This window comes from Schistocerca serialis, chromosome 5 (assembly GCF_023864345.2).
Source record: "Schistocerca serialis cubense isolate TAMUIC-IGC-003099 chromosome 5, iqSchSeri2.2, whole genome shotgun sequence".
Taxonomy (NCBI): Eukaryota; Metazoa; Arthropoda; class Insecta; order Orthoptera; family Acrididae; genus Schistocerca; species Schistocerca serialis.
In genome coordinates this window covers 648543901-648561391 of record NC_064642.1, presented here as the reverse complement: position 1 = coordinate 648561391, position 17491 = coordinate 648543901, and the positions used below count along the sequence as shown (strand labels likewise).

Genomic DNA, 17491 nt, shown 5'->3' with positions numbered 1-17491 from the left:
AAAGCAGACGGGTGGAATTGGACGCTTCTGTATTTCCTTATGTCAAAACATCAAAGTCTATACCTTAACCAGCTAAAAGGAAATCTTAGGCACAGAAAATGAATTAATTATATTGCTGGATTTTGCTAAGAATTATTCATTTGTTGTTCAAGATGCAGTGCAAGGATTTCGTTGGGAGAATAGTCAGGCCACATTACATCCATCTGTTGTCTACTTTGGTGGCAAAGAATGTCAAAGCATTAGCATTTGTACGATCAGAAACTGTCTATATGTCATAATGCCACTGCTGTCCATGTCTTTCAAATAAAGTCAATGGCATACTTAGAAACAAAGTTTAAAAACATTTAAAAAAACATTTATTACTTTAGCGATGGTTCAGCAGCTCAATATAAGGATCTCACAAACTTCATCAATTTCTGTCTGCATGAAAAGGATTTTGGCATCACTGTCAATGGAATCTTTTTATTTAACAAGCCAAGGTAGACTGCCTTGTGATGGCATTGGGGGAACAGCAACAATACTAGCAGCCTGTGCTAGTCTACTGAGGCCCTCCACTAACCTAATATTGACTGTATATGATATTTTCAAATTCTGTGATTTTTTTATGTACCAAAAGGAGGAACTGGAGGGGAAAATCTGTCTGATCGAGAAACAAGGTTTGCCAGGGAACATACAATAGTTGGAACAAGAGAAAATCATCAATTTAAGCCAAATAACTGTAATCAGCTATAGTAGGTGGAATTTCCAGTGATGCTACAGCAGACATAATTAATACCTTCAAAGCAGATGAAGGTATTCCAGCAATCTCAATTACAAGTTTACAACCAGGACTGTATGATGCAAGTACAGTGAAACCTGTTTTACATTTTCAAGCGGTCCAGACTTAAAACCGCAAAACTGAGGAAAATGCAGAATCAAAGAGAATGTTAACCCCCCTCCCCAAAAAAATAAGCAAAAGCATGTGTAATTGGCATATATAATTAAAACTCACAATCTTTTACTACACTTTGTATAAAATCTGTCGAAGTAAAGGAAGTAAAATGTACAATACCATGTTTATGCAATAATTTGTGGTAATGGATTTCATCAGTTATTAAAAAATCACAGATTTGTAATAGCAAGTAAAAAGTTTACCTGGGTACAAGGTTTTTGAGCTATTTTCCGATGCTACGAGCACAAATTATGTATTCAAAATGTGCATTTTTAAGAGATCATCCTCTGCACACACCCAGAGAAAAGCAAAAATTGATGGACATGTTGAATTAAACCAGAAACATCACAGCAGCTAAGTGATTAAACCATAAGCGTAAAAGTGGACATCTGATTAAACGACAAACTTTGTCAACATTGCTGTTACTGTGTAACGCTTTTCTTATGAGCTTCACTTCAGATGCTTACCACCATTAAAGTGTTATTTTAGACTTGATGAGAAAAGTAGAGACATGAAAAAAATAAATAAAGGAGTTTACTTCACCAACTGATGTTACAAGCTTATTAGAAGTTGGTTCAGTGAATTTCTGTACACTGTGCAAATGTAAATTTGAAAGAAAGCTCAGGTGCTACAGTTTCGTTTCATGCCCTCTATCACTACTGCCTATCTGTACTATCTACAGTATGTGGTGCAAAGTATATATGTGAGTAGTGTATGTAGTTGTTGCAACTGTATCATGTCAGATTTGAACACGAAAGTGTTTCAAATGTGCTATCAAAAACCCGTTGTTCAATTTACCTGTGACATCTCTGCCGTAGCACATCATTTGCACAAAAAGCACTTCAAAACACGCTTTCACCACTACCTGCACTCCTGTGATTGAAGGGTCACTTCCCCTCTCCACACATCCAGTACATGAGCACATTTTACATGTGTTAGTGTGATGTGGTGGTTGTGCTGGCTACTGGGTGACTTAACTAGTCGTTAGGCAATAAGAGTTCACTGGCCAGAAAAGGGCGAAGTTTCCTCGATTACGACCAAAAATATTCTTCAAGACTCAGTGCTTTAATTTAAAAGGTTGACGATTGACACTGTAGCTGAATACCGTACATCAGAAATACATGCAAAAGGATGAACTGAGTTACAAGTGGCACAAGGCAAGGTAGTGGCTGGGCCCCTTCATCACATATTGGCTTGGTCTGGAACACTTTGCGTAGACTGTCTTGCTTTTCCATTACCTCTACAACCTAGCAGTAGTTGTACTTTGATTGCGCGGTAAAGCTAATACGTTGCAAGTCATTTTGGCAAGACCGATTGTGGATTACTTCAGCATTTCCTCTCTCATTTCTCTCCTCTCCGCAACTGCTGAAAATATTCCCTTAACTTTGCAACCACCCATGGTGCGAACCTTTTGTGCCACTTATCACTCGATCAGTCACATCAAAGATCAATAGGAATACAGCGGGACAAAGTCAAGCGAGATGTCGAGTAACAACTTTGAATCAAGGTAAACCTTACTAGGAAGAAATGTAAAATTGTTGTTTTTTTTAGCATTATCTTATGGTTTTTTACCAGCGCTACATATTTATGATGTAGAATTGTGAAAAACATAAAATCAAATAATGTAAAACTGAAGTTCCACTGTATGTATGACAATTTTTGGTGGGTTGGAAATGTGTGTGACGTATCACATGAACAACAAGATGTCCTCATCAGCTTTATGCACTCACTTAATTATGCTCGTTCCTTCCACTGGAAAACTGCTAAAAACATCTGCTGGATTCTTGAGCAACGTATTTTCATAACTTTGGAAGTACCATCACCACCTTCATAATCGTGAGTTGAAAAAAATTAGCCTGATCAAGGAACATGGTTTGCCAGAGGACATGCAATTGTTGGAACAAAAGAAAATCATCAATGTATGCCAGGAACAAGAGAAAATCATCAATGTATGCCAGTTAATTGAAATCAGCTCAGAGTAAGCAGAGTTTCCAGTGATGCTACTGCATTCATTATTAAGGTCTTCAAAGAAGTTGGAGGAATTTTAGCAATCTCAACTGCAAGTTTACAACCAGCACAGTATGTTGTGGCATGTATGATAATTTTTGGAGGGTTGGAAATGTGTGTGAAGTTTCACAGAAACAACAAGAGGTCCTCATCAGCTTTATACACTCACTTAATTATGCTCGTTCCTTCCACTGCCCAACTGCTAAAGACAGCTGCTGAATTCCAGAGCAACATATTTGCACAATTTTAGAAGCACCATCGTCATTATCATCAGGAAGGCAATACAGTTATCCACAAACGGTCCTTGACAAAATAGGAGAACTGTTTAACCAAAATAGGAGCTGACTTTTTAGTATTTTTGTTTTTCTGTGTTGTTTATTATACTTGTTTTTATGGATGTGTTGAATTAATGTCTGAAACTGATCTATATACTCAAATAAAAAAAAATAATTACCAGTATTATTATGAAGCTTAATGAGAAAAATTTCCTCTTTGCAATCGTCTCGAAGTGCTAAAGTAATAACCTTTGAAAAATATTCTTACTCATCACAATGCAAGATCCAGAAACTAAACAACACAGTTTGAATGCTTAAATCAAGCTATTTCCAGATGTGGCAAGGAGAAAATGTTTGAACAAAACACAGTTTATATATTGCCCCCCAAAAAATACACACACACACACACACACACACACACACACACACACACACACACACACACACACACGGTATCGGACACTTCTGTAATCCCAAAATATGGTATATTGTTTCAAATGAAAAGTAGCAGTGGTCCGTCGAACATTGTATCTCAGAAATGCGCCACGAATTTTTTCTTTTTTTCTTTGCCACTTTTGTGCCTATATTTAGGTGTGGCTAAATCCCTAATGTTATGCAACGGTGTGATTAAGCATAAAAAGTTGTTGATCTACATTAAAACAAGCGAGCAAATTTTTGCTAGAACTTTTAAAAAAAGCCTATCAATGTTGGCACATTTGCACCTTCATAACTGATGCATAGGTGAGTATCCTTCTTTAAAAGCTCTTAAAAATTCAACCACTGAAGATACTGAACTAAAATTTGTTAACTTATATAACAATCTAAGGCATTACATAACTTTCACGCCAAAATCCATTAGATTTAGAGATAGCCGAGTGAGGACCCCTTGATGTGGAATGACCCAAAACTTAACATAGGTGCCACATACACAGTAAATTTTTGTACTTAACACATTGTTCCATTGTGTGAAACGTCTAGCAGTAATGAAGAGTGCAGAACACTGCACGCCCCAAATATTGCATATAAGCAAACTATATGCTACACCTAAAATTGGGGAATACAGCGTACTCATTACACAACTTATTTCTGACAATGTGAGTATTGTGATTGATAATTACAAAACTTGTCAGAATTTAAAGAAAATAGTGCTGTTAAGGAAAATAGACACCTTTTTGTAATTGATATACATTGTCAAGTTTCATTAAACATATTTTATCAATATTTGGAAAAAAACTTTTTTCATTTATTTATTGCCAAACAAAATTTTCCTTTGGGATTACTTAAACCCTACCGAACTAATAAAATTAAAGTTGTTGGCTAGAGTAACGAAGCGTTAAAGTTGTCGATGTCGGTGGCTAATACATGACTATATCCCCTCATTTAAATCACCTGAAAAACAAGTGAAAAGTTTGAGCACCATTGCCAGACTATGCGATTACTGTAAAACTTGAAGAAAAGTTTCGCAAACGATACAAAACGAGGCATGTTCAATGAAATCTATTACTAACGCAACAGAAGATTTATTGATATGAGAAGACTCAAAATGTACCAAAATATGATGCTAAGCTAAATTAAATTAGGATTCGCACTGACATTGGATGAAGTCCGACAAATTTAACCACTATTTGCTAATTCAGTTTTTGGCAAATGTAGTTTCTATTATAACAACACGGGTGGTTGTACCGCACTAACATATTAATTCGTACATTAAAACGGCAATGATACCCCAGAAAAGTATCTCTAATCATACCGCCGAGAAAGACTTACGTAGGTGTTGATAACGCTCTTTTTTTGAACAATTCTCGTTCCCTCAGCAGCGCAGGATCCATCTTGATTGCAATTCTCTTCCCGTAATTTGGTTACAGGTGTTTATCAACACAACAGAAATACTAAAAAACACAAACACCAAATACCCTTCGCCCAAGTATGTCAACACTGTCAAAGATCCTGTTGTAGTATTCACGCTTCGACCTCAATATTTATGGTCGAAGTATTCATGGCGAACTTGACACAACACAGTATCGATAGTACGATGGTCAGCGGAAATATATTCCACTTTTTGTAAGGAAACCACCAGACCCCAACGTCATGCGTAATAATACCACATTTCCACGGGCAACGGAACCTGCACATTCCACGACATTCATTAATACGATGGCGATTGCACTATTGGCCCCAGAGGCCAGTAAGTGTCATCAGTGCTACTGACTCAGATTATGGAGTAAACCATACACTAAGCTAATTACACGGATATTAATAAAGAAGACACGAAAACAAATTCTTCATTGAAGTAATTACTGGTCATCAAACGCTCAAGTATAAAAGACAGGGAATGAAGTGACTTTCGAATGAGAAAAAACAATTTTGTAAGCCTTTTGTGTTGTATTGCTTCCTCCATGCAGAAGCCAGACACGTATATGTCATCTCAGCGTTACAATTAAAGATGTGTTCACAAACGCAACGAATGTGACGCCACAGCTTGTGGCTTTCAGTAGTGGCACCGTGAGCTAAGACTGGGTTCACACGCGCAATAACAGTGTCGTCACAGTTAGGGGCATACTGCAGTTGCATCTGCAACTCCCAGTTTTTAGTGACACAAGAGACGCAACTTTCGTCATTCCACAAAAAGTTCAACTTGGTTTTACTTTGTTGCTGCCACTTTCCTTCCACCACTGCTCCCTGGTGGCAGTCTTTGAAACACGAGCATTCTGTGGCAGTTATCGTGGAGTAATTACTGCGGCATATTTTACCACCGAAAAAAGTGTAAATAGTAGTCGGCAGGAACACTTTCGCAGCTTCTCGAACTGCAATAACAGCAACCTATGTTTGATTTTCTGCATCGTAGTGTATGGTGGAAGGAGGGGGGGGCGGAGGGGTCGAGGAGAGGGAGGGCAATATTTGCAAACGAATGAAGAATCCCACTATCTTAAAAGAGTTTTGGATGAATAAATAAATAATCCTAATAAATGTAAAGCGAGTCGTATAAACTCTGTGATTTGTGAGATCAAGCATTGTAAAAGCTGTGAATTATATACAGGAAATAGTTCCCATGGATGATGTGGCAGATGCCAGCTGGTGGTTAGTTTGCCATTGCAGACAGCATGTTTGTATCCAAGTGCTATTTCTTTTATAAATGCGTTTGTGGTTCCTGGTTTATCCCTATGCGAAATTTATTTTCGGATTCAACATACGCGTTTCGTCTTCCTTGTATTTAACTTTTTTGCAGCTTCAATGCTATAACCTGCACTACAACCTCCACACCCGCCCCTATGATTTCAACACACACCACATTGAAAACTATGCAACTACGTAAAATTTCTGGCATCCTGTGAACAGTAGCTCACAAAGCCACTATGTAAAGCCACAAGTTGTGACGCTGTACTAGTTGCACATGTGAAACCCAGCTTACTGTTCACACAAGATGCCACAAATTCTCTATAGTTGTACTGTTTTCAATATGGTGTCAGATGAAATTGTATGGGTGAGTATCAAAGTTACTGTGCAGGTTATGACATTAAAGCTGTAAAAAGAGTTCAATACAAGGAAGACAAAACCCAAATGTTAGCTCCAAAACTAAATTTCACACAGGTATACATCAGAATCTGTGAACACATTTATAAATGAAATAACACTCAGTGACAAAAATGGTGTGTGCTATGGAAAACCAACTAACAGCTGGCATGTAAACATCATCTGCAAATACTCTCCAGTTCCAAGTTTTCAGAATTTACTTATTCATTTATGTGTGCATTTCGAATAACTAATTTTTAATTTAATAATAGACACATCACACTCAAGGGCTATTTTTCACACATGAGGCACAATTAATACAATACTTGGTCTCACAAAGTTTAGATAGTTATTTTGTGTATGATAAATTTATTAAAAGTGCATAACCCTGCTTCATTCAGACAGTGAATTAATTCTGTAAGTATTATCTGTTCCAGTTTAATATAACGTATTCACATATTTTGACAATCTCCTGACAAATTAATGTGGAAGTGATAGTATTATATTCAGGTGTTCCATGGTTTTATGTTGCACTTTCTGACATGTTCCACACCTACGAGAATCATCTTATTTTTGGGTATATAGAACAAAAGAATTAATCTGAGCTAGTATAATCTAATATATGACTCTGTTTTTTGATTACACATTAAGTTTATTTATACATTCATCCAAAAATCTTTTGAGGTTATGGGATACATCGTTGCTCTGCAAGTACTGCACAAACACACACACACACACACACACACACACACACACACACACACACACACACACACATGCATACATACACATTGCAACAGAAAATCAAACACAGTCAATTGTTCTTGTAGCTCCAAAAGTTGCAAAAGTCCGTTTGCCAGCAACTGTTCTTAATTTTTTCAGTAACAAAATGAAAACACACTGAAATTGAATGGAGTACAGCAGCAATTACTCCACAATAACTCAGGTGGTTATTTCCTAGACCTAAAATACATTCTGTTCCAAAAATGATTCTTGACAGTGCTGTCAACCAATGAGAACTAAGTTACCATCAATCAATGAAAAGTGAAAAATTTAAGCGTGAATCGATTAGAACTTAATTCTGACGTTTACAAAACATTCATGTGTCGGTTATTGATTACAGTAACATTAAGAATCTTTGGTTAGCAATGAAATAACGCTGTTTTTCCGATCGCTCTCAAGAATGTTGAGAAAGATTGAATAATTGTTAATAGTTAAACTGTGTGCCTGCAATGAAAAAAAACTTCTCGACAAAGCAGGGAACGATAAGAGATTAGTTGCCTTTGAAGCAGCAGTGCTGAGCAGTCACTTGTACGTCATGCAGCTGTGGCACCATTTCCATTAGGTGTTATGTGGAACTGTTATCAAGTGTTCTCTGTGAATCTGCTGGGTATATTAAGAACAAATCTTTAGCAACAAATATTAAAACATCGTCGTTCGAAGATTTCTCTCAGCAGCAATTAAAAAAAAAAAAGGTTCAAATGGCTCTGAGCACTATGGGACTTAGCTACTGTCGTCATCAGTCCCCTAGAACTTAGAACTACTTAAACCTAACTAACCTAAGGACATCACACACATCCATGCCCGAGGCAGGATTCGAACCTGCGACCGTAGTGGTCACGCGGTTCCAGACTGTAGTGCATATAACCGCACGGCCCAATTTTTTAAACTGGAAAATAAAGACAAGATCTCAGTTGACACTGGTAAAGGTCGTTTATAGTGTTGCATATGTGTCACAACATTGAAACAGTATTGATATGCCCTCCTTCAACTGATAATTCCAGAACAGCATCAACTGGGTACCGTTGTAATGTGCTTTCAAGATTTCTGTCCTCAGAACGAGAGATAGAGCTGAATCAGCTTCATCATACTCAGATGTCTCATTGCTGAAAAACAACACTCAGCAACAAAAAGGCAAGATAACGATGGCCATCATCCAAAGAGGTAGCAGCTCCAGATGCAAATGCACCGAAGAAGGCGATGGTAAGGGAAAAGCAAAGCAGTAATGTTGTAGGGGTTGTAGATATGACAGATACTGATAATGTCACATACACTGTGGAAGTAACTGTCGCACACAGTAACATGAGGTTAAATGTAGGAGACAGGAAAGGTAATGGGCAGCCTACTTACTAAAATTCTGTTAGTCGTAAAGACTGGGACAATTCAGTGACCATAACGCTTTGTCCTACGGGAAGTAACACATTTACTAGCAACCGAAAATATGCTAGTAAAGATAATACATACCAACCAACAGACACAGGTCCCAAAATTTTATTTGCAAAGGTAGAAAATGATAGTGAGTTAAAGTTACATCCAGTGGCCCTTGGCAGGATATTGCTTACAGAAAGTAACATTTTAAGACATGAAATTGTTAATATCTCAGTTATTGGAATAAATATATATGAAACTGAAACATAACGTATGAAAGTTCAGAAAGAAAGAAATAGAAAATGGAGAGAAGAATGTACTCCTACCACCAAAATGTGTGGTAAGATTTACATCTTAGCAACATCCCCAGTATGTATATTTGTGAAGTATGAAATGCCCTGTTGAACTGTATGTCCAATCAGTTTTACAATATCACAGTTGTCTTAGATATTTCCATTTTAGTTCGAAATGTGATAGTAGTAGCAAATGTGTGCGAGCTCATTAGGCATTGCAGTGCTCACATACTGCATATCCCAAATGTTTAGAAGCACATGGAAGCAAAGCGCAACGAAGCCTATAGTGCCTCTTATGCAAACACTGTCGCATCACTGCGAACATTATTTGCTCAGAGTACTTCTGTTGTTTCTACAACACGAGAGCTGTCTCCTAGTGACTTACCTAAAGTAAATGAGAAACCAGCAAGTCTGACCATGATGGACAAAAGGTACAGCAAGGACCTAAACATATAGTTATGTTGGTTACAGCTCCTAGATCTTACAAAAATAAATCATTTACCCACAGTCTACATAAGCAGGGTTATTCTGATATGTTACACGAATTTCAGAGTCCATGGAATTCAATACAGAAAATCTCGTATCCTCCTCCTCCTTTGGAAACATCTCATACAGATCGAGAAACTGCTATTAAGAGCCTTTGAGCATTAATAATGCAGATCATTCTCTTTATTAAAAATGAAACAGATATGGTAATCATGCAGGCTCTTATACATAATGCTGTTGAAAACTTCAGTAAATGTGACAATGGGTTTTAAAGTATTCTAATGGAATGCATGATCCCCAATCTTGAACAGAGAAAGTCTTTATCAGTAGGTTACTAGTAACCACATATTGGATGTCCGTATTTGCAAAACTTGGTTTCAGGCGACCCAATGATTGCAACTGATAAGATGTACAGTGCTTAGAAACGACAGAGATGATGGAAAAGGATGAGGATTGGCCATTTTAATTAGAGACACACTGAAGTTTTAAAAAATGAAAATTAATATTATGACAACAGACAGCCAGACTGTGGCTGCTGTAATTTATTCTCCTAATCGTATATTCAGCATTGTCACCATTTACAAACCACCTACGAGTAAAATATGAAATCTTTCACTGGAGTTCATTATTGCCCAGCTTCAAACACCATTTCTCTGTTGTGTAGACTTCAGCACACACTACTCACCATGGAGTTGTGGAACAGAGATCGATGGAAGAAAACTTGTCATACTTCTCGAAAATCTCAATTCAGTCCTTCTAAACGATGACTCTCCAAAAAGACGACTGTCGGCCATCGCTTTGACATTGTGCTGTGTTGATTCCAGCCGTGTAATGGAGTGGACAGTCAAACGAGAGCCTTTTGCCTTGGATCATCTCGCTCTGGAAACCAGAAGAGACTTACCTACAAATACAGCATAAATTATCTACATAAACAGTAACTGGAAAATCAAGGACACTGACTGGCCAAAGTACATTGCTATGGTCCAGGCAAAGTTTCAATCTTTCAGTAATTTTCCTACCAACAGTTAACTTCAATTATTGAAGACTTCCATTTCAAGACAAAAGGAAGTCATCGTTCTCAATTAACAGCCCCCAGTTCTGTGGACATCAGAGTGTTCTAGAGCCACAGCACAGAGAAAAATTATGTACAGTAAGTTCTGTAAATAACAAAATCTAGAAAACTTCATTGTATATCGGAAAATAACAGCGAAAGTTCGAAGGTGGTTAAAAGACTGTAAAAAGAATGGAGTAAATGAAGGTTTCTTAAAAATAAGAACTCCACTATGTGTAAGCCATTAAGTGACGCATGGCTTTTAGACTTTTAAAATTTAATTTCATCAGCTTTGGCAGCCAAACCGCCATTTTGACCCCCCCCCCCCCCTGAGGGAATGAGATAAAAAAAAAATGTTGTGTGGCGAGGGCCTCCCGTCGAGTAGACCATTCGCCTGGTGGAAGTCTTTCGATTTGACGCCACTTGGGCGACTTGCGCGTCGATGGGGATGAAATGATGATGATTAGGGCAGCACAACACCCAGTCCCTGAGCAGAGAAAATCTCCGACCCAGCCAGAAATCGAACCTGGGCCCCTTGGATTGACAGTCTGTCGCACTGACCACTCAGCTACCTGGGGTGGACAGGGAATGAGATTACCATAATCCATTTGTGGAACCATTTTCATATGAAGAACTGATGAACGACATTAAAAAGGAGTTGACTTCCACACCTCCTAAGGGTACTATACACTATAACATCATAGAAAATCTTCCAGAAGTAGCACTCAGGAAACTGTCACAGATATTTAACCAAATATAGATGAACGAGAAAAGTAATAGAAGATTGGACAACTCAAGTAGTGGTATCTGTACCAGATTGACATAAAGATGAAGAGGAGTCCAACTCATATAGACCTATTTCTCTATCCTCCTGTATCAGCGAAACCTTAGAGAGCCTGGTTAAAAATCGTTTGGAATTGTGGTTGGAATCAAATCAGATACTATCATAGAATCATTATGATTTTAGAAAAGGCAAGGGGACAATACATAATTTAAATATCTTAACTTCAGATATTTATGACACAATGAGAGGTGGCATGAGCCCCCTCTCATATTTCTATCTTACGATTCTCCTCTCTAATTGCATGTGGTGGAAAGTTCCTATTCCTTCACACGCGGACTTCCCACGCAGCGTCTCTCGTCACCCAGGTGGTCCGGTGACAGGCGGGCTCCACTGATCTCGAGAGGGTTAAGCCGACGTGTGTGAGGTAGTCGAGTGAATGCTTTCCAGACGTCGACATTGTCAAGAGACACGCCCGCCGGGGCCTGAAGTAGCGGCTGGGCTAGAGGTTCCGTTACTTCGCAGAAACTTAGCGAAAACACTTTCTGACGGGCTACCAGCGAGGCGTGGGAATGACTTGTGTACCCAGGCAGTTGTGGCGGGAAAATTCCCGCGCTTTCTGCAAAATAGTAACTGTGATTGGCTTGCTCAGGGCATAGCTCCGTGACGTAGCAAAATCAGCGCAGAAATTGGCGCCAAGAATCTCCATTGGTGGAATGGTAGTGTTCTGGCAATGGGGTGGAATTTTCCGCCGGTTTTCGAGTTGCTGATTGGAACGTTTAACCACGGCCACTGTCGTGGGGGCGGGAATGTTCTGTGTTCGGCCTGTACGGGTGCTCTTGTGGGTAGTCGGATCTCGCCTTTCGGTCGAGGACGTCGAAGCAACCAGCCATCGCCTACGGTACGCCAGATCGTGTTCTGGCAGTTAAGAAGACAGTTTGGTAATGTATGTCCGCAGCACCGGCAGATAGGGATTTTCCTAGGTGATAATCAGAGCTCAGCAGAGCGCGCCTGTTCGTCTTTTTCTAACTTTGTTCTGTCTTGAGTGCCAGCAATTAATGTTGGGTTAGTTGTGTGTCTCTCTTATGATTTGAGTAGCAAGGAATTGGCTCCACATACCACTTCGTCTTAAACCTCACAATCTAGTTTAGGGACAACTTCACCTTTACGGTGTTTGTATGAGTATCCAATTTGAGCCAATTTGATGTTTTGTAAATGTTTCATGTGTTTTGGTTTAGTATTTTGTGTTTAGTCTTAATAAATCATATTGTTATTTTGGACAGAACTTTCATTCTGTTAATCGGTAGAGCAAACCTATCATTCCTCACTATGTTAATGAAACCTTCGTTTATTTAACTTATTTATCAAATTAAATTATTGCAGGTGCCAAACTCTTTTCTACTCCACTTTCAGGGTTGATTACAGTCAGTTCGCGTATATTTTTTAATCCTTGTGCAACAGCAAAAGTCGGAGTTAGAATAAGGGGGGGGGGGGGGGGTTTAGAGCATCATTTACATATGTAGATTCTAGATTTTAGTGTTAAATACACTGCTAGCCCTGGCACCTCGCATAAAATGGCGACCCTTAGCCTCAGATCTTTCCTGTGAATCGCTGATAAGCAAGTATTATTAGTAGTAGGGACACTCAGAATTTTTTTTGCTTAATTTTTTATTGATTAATACCCAAGTTTTTTTCTGGTAGTTCCGCGTTTAGTTTTAAGTAGCGGCGCATGATTACAGTTTTTGTTTTCAGTGTATATATTCTTCTGTTCATTGTTTTTGTGTTCTTTTGATGGTGTGTCCGTATCACATCACACTTTATCGGGTTTGTGTGCGGTTTCTGTACCACAACAAATCGTGCGTATAATTACAGCGTTGGAGAGGCGTTGTTGAAATTTTATGTCTATGTGTAAAAATATATGGAGTAGATTAATTTTATTGTGCATTTTAGATAAATTTGTTTTTCATGAATGATAACGAGAAGTAAGGCACGACTATTATCGAGCGAAGCTAAAACAAAAGAGGATAGCATAATGGATAAGGGGCAGTATACTGACGGGAATAGGTTTGGAGATGAGATGGGCACATTTTTAGCAGTACAGAACGCCAGGGTCATTAATGAGGAAGGTGATTTGGACGCGATCTCAGAGCAGCGTTGCGGCCGTGATTATGATAGTGAAGTAGAGGATGAAACAGAGACAGGCACACAGGTCGAGACGGTAGCAGAAGTGTATAATCAAACGAACGAGAGCAGACAGGGGCTAGCTCGGCCACGTCAGAGCTCTAGCGCCCAGGTGTCCAGAGTTACATCTCCCACGTTTGAAGAGGATCAAAAAGATGACGTAAACCCAATACTGAGCTTCCTACGATCAATGAAAGAAGAAGCTGACGAACAGCGTAAGAGGGAGAAGGAAGGAGAGGAGAAACAACGTAAGAAGGAGAAGGAAGAAGCTGACGAACAGCGTAAGAGGGAGAAGGAAGAAGAGGAGAAACAACGTAAGAAGGAGAAGGAAGAAGCTGACGAACAGCGTAAGAGGGAGAAGGAAGAAGAGGAGAAACAACGTAAGAAGGAGAAGGAAGAAGCTGACGAACAGCGTAAGAAGGACACTGAGGCAATAATTTCGCATATAGGGAAAATTCGTGGGGAATTACTAACAATAAAGAAAGAATGTGGAGAAGCAAAACAAATGTCATTGGTAGCCCAAAAACTAGCAGGCCTAGCCAAAACGGCAGCAACAGGGGCAATGAAAATCGCAAAAGTAACTTCTCAACTCGCAGGTCACTTGCGACGTGCGACACAAGCCCACTCAAAATCCCTAGCGTTCTTAAAAACTCAAGGTAATATCGCGGTTACGAACATCACGAAACGAATGAAAGAAGCAGAGAGTCGAATAGCAAACCTAGAGCGAAACGGGTACACGAGCACTGCGCGTTCGGATACCAATGATGGAGTACACAGAATTGTGTCTCCGAGGAAAAGCTCGCCGTGCTCTAGCCCAGTGACAGAGTACGCAACTAACAGTGCATACGCAGAAACAGCGACTAATAGCTCCAATAATTGCAGCCCACTTAGAAGAGTGAATGCTGAATGCCACTCCCACTGTGATACAGAGGTAGCACATCACAGTTATCAGCAAGATAGATCAGGACACTCAGCAGACGTGCAAGTATCGGAAATGAGTGACAACACCAGTGCGAGGATCGGACAGGATTTTGATCACAATCACTTCCTGTCGATACTAAAATTCCAAAAGTTCAGAGATAATGGAGGGTCGATGCATCCCAAGAGCTGGGTGATGCAGTTTACAAATTCATTACCGTCATCATGGCCAACCCTGGCAAAATTAGAATTCATGTGTGGACACATCGAAGGCCAAGCCACGGAAAAGATGCGGGGTGTGGCAGCGACGTGTCAGACTTATCAGGAATTTGTTGATGCGTTCCTGGGGATCTACTGGTCAAAGGAAACGCAAGACAGGATTAAAGAGGAAATAATACACTCCTGGAAATGAAAAAAGAACACATTGACACCGGTGTGTCAGACCCACCATACTTGCTCCGGACACTGCGAGAGGGCTGTACAAGCAATGATCACACGCACGGCACAGCGGACACACCAGGAACCGCGGTGTTGGCCGTCGAATGGCGCTAGCTGCACAGCATTTGTGCACCGCCGCCGTCAGTGTCAGCCAGTTTGCCGTGGCATACGGAGCTCCATCGCAGTCTTTAACACTGGTAGCATGCCGCGACAGCGTGGACGTGAACCGTATGTGCAGTTGACGGACTTTGAGCGAGGGCGTATAGTGGGCATGCGGGAGGCCGGGTGGACGTACCGCCGAATTGCTCAACACGTGGGGCGTGAGGTCTCCACAGTACATCGATGTTGTCGCCAGTGGTCGGCGGAAGGTGCACGTGCCCGTCGACCTGGGACCGGACCGCAGCGACGCACGGATGCACGCCAAGACCGTAGGATCCTACGCAGTGCCGTAGGGGACCTCACCGCCACTTCCCAGCAAATTAGGGACACTGTTGCTCCTGGGGTACCGGCGAGGACCATTCGCAACCGTCTCCATGAAGCTGGGCTACGGTCCCGCACACCGTTAGGCCGTCTTCCGCTCACGCCCCAACATCGTGCAGCCCGCCTCCAGTGGTGTCGCGACAGGCGTGAATGGAGGGACGAATGGAGACGTGTCGTCTTCAGCGATGAGAGTCGCTTCTGCCTTGGTGCCAATGATGGTCGTATGCGTGTTTGGCGCCGTGCAGGTGAGCGCCCCAATCAGGACTGCATACGACCAAGGCACACAGGGCCAACACCCGGCATCATGGTGTGGAGAGCGATCTCCTACACTGGCCGTACACCACTGGTGATCGTCGAGGGGACACTGAATAGTGCACGGTACATCCAAACCGTCATCGAACCCATCGTTCTACCATTCCTAGACCGGCAAGGGAACTTGCTGTTCCATCAGGACAATGCACGTCCGCATGTATCCGGTGCCACCCAACGTGCTCTAGAAGGTGTAAGTCAACTACCCTGGCCAGCAAGATCTCCGGATCTGTCCCCCATTGAGCATGTTTGGGACTGGATGAAGCGTCGTCTCACGCGGTCTGCACGTCCAGCACGAACGCTGGTCCAACTGAGGCGCCAGGTGGAAATGGCATGGCAAGCCGTTCCACAGGACTACATCCAGCATCTCAACGATCGTGTCCATGGGAGAATAGCAGCCTGCATTGCTGCGAAAGGTGGATATACACTGTACTAGTGCCGACATTGTGCATGCTCTGTTGCCTGTGTCTATGTGCCTGTGGTTCTGTCAGTGTGATCATGTGATGTATCTGACCCCAGGAATGTGTCAATAAAGTTTCCCCTTCCTGGGACAATGAATTCACGGTGTTCTTATTTCAATTTCCAGGAGTGTATTTTGTCCTGAACAGGAAGTGTCCGGGCAAAGGAGCGCAACCAAATTTTTTGATGATTTACTCAAGAAGAATCAATTTTTAGATAATCCATATAGCAAGGGAGAAATCATCAAATTTTGTTTTTCCAAATTGCCAGTTAGGTACCAACAGACACTTGTTGGGAAGTGTGGATCTGACATAGAAGCATTCAAGAGTCTATTGCGTGAACTCGAAGTTGTCTTTGACAAACAAGACGCAAAGGACAGGAAGAAGGGGCAGAGTAACAAATACCAACGACCAGCAAGGGAGGACGACAACAGATGGCATAATCGCACTGGTCATTTAGGAAACCAGGGTTACGGAAATCAAGATTACGCTAACCAAGGTTTTGGAAACCAGAGACACGGAAACCACAACGTCATGGAACAGGGTCATGCAAGACAAGGAAGCGGGGACAGGAGAAATAACGAACGGCAAAGCGACCGTAATTGGAGAGAGCGAAATCAAGGACAACAGGAGAACCAGGAGACTGAAATTAGACCTGCAAATCCTAATGCACGTCAGAGGAGGGGGAGTCTAACAAGGGATTGGCGCTAGTCCATAGGACTCCACCACATCTCTCACAGAAAGAAGTTCGTGGAATAATAGTAGTTTAAGTAACGTACATAGTACAATAGGCAAATATATGAACCTTTCTTCGGGGAACAATAATCGTTGCATTAATAGATTAAGATTGTTAAAGTATTAACACGCTGCGTTGGCTTGTAAAAGAATTTACTGCTGCTAGTCCTTTTTTTTGTATATGCTCGCGACTTCCAATGTCGATGGAGTAGGAGGCACTACCTTTCCATGAGCAATGTTTTTGTCCTTTCCTGTCTGGTGTCCATGTTGAGGGATAATGGTGAGTGACGAGATGTCGCACAAACGGGCGCATACAAGAACGTGCTCTTAGAAGCGTTCTGAGAAGTCGTGATACGCTCCATAGCGGCCACAACCAGTTCGTGAGACGTTCATACCAATGCTTGCAGGCACGCGTCAGTGCACTGCAAGATTGTGGTATATTGCGTGATTTCGAGGATGAATATGGGCAGTATAGTTTTTTTTGCAGAGC

General features: G+C 41.0%; 1 protein-coding gene across 1 annotated transcript in view; it reads right to left on the bottom strand.

Annotated features, from left to right (window-relative positions):
• The window catches only part of LOC126480882 (general transcription factor IIE subunit 2), a 70160-nt gene extending 65005 nt beyond the window's left edge, over nucleotides 1–5155 (bottom strand). Inside the window, exon 1 of the mRNA XM_050104273.1 lies at nucleotides 4981–5155. Coding sequence (XP_049960230.1) covers nucleotides 4981–5042 — 62 coding nt within the window. The 5' untranslated portion in view covers nucleotides 5043–5155. The remainder of the gene's footprint in view (nucleotides 1–4980) is intronic.
• Nucleotides 5156–17491: the final 12336 nt, after the last annotated feature.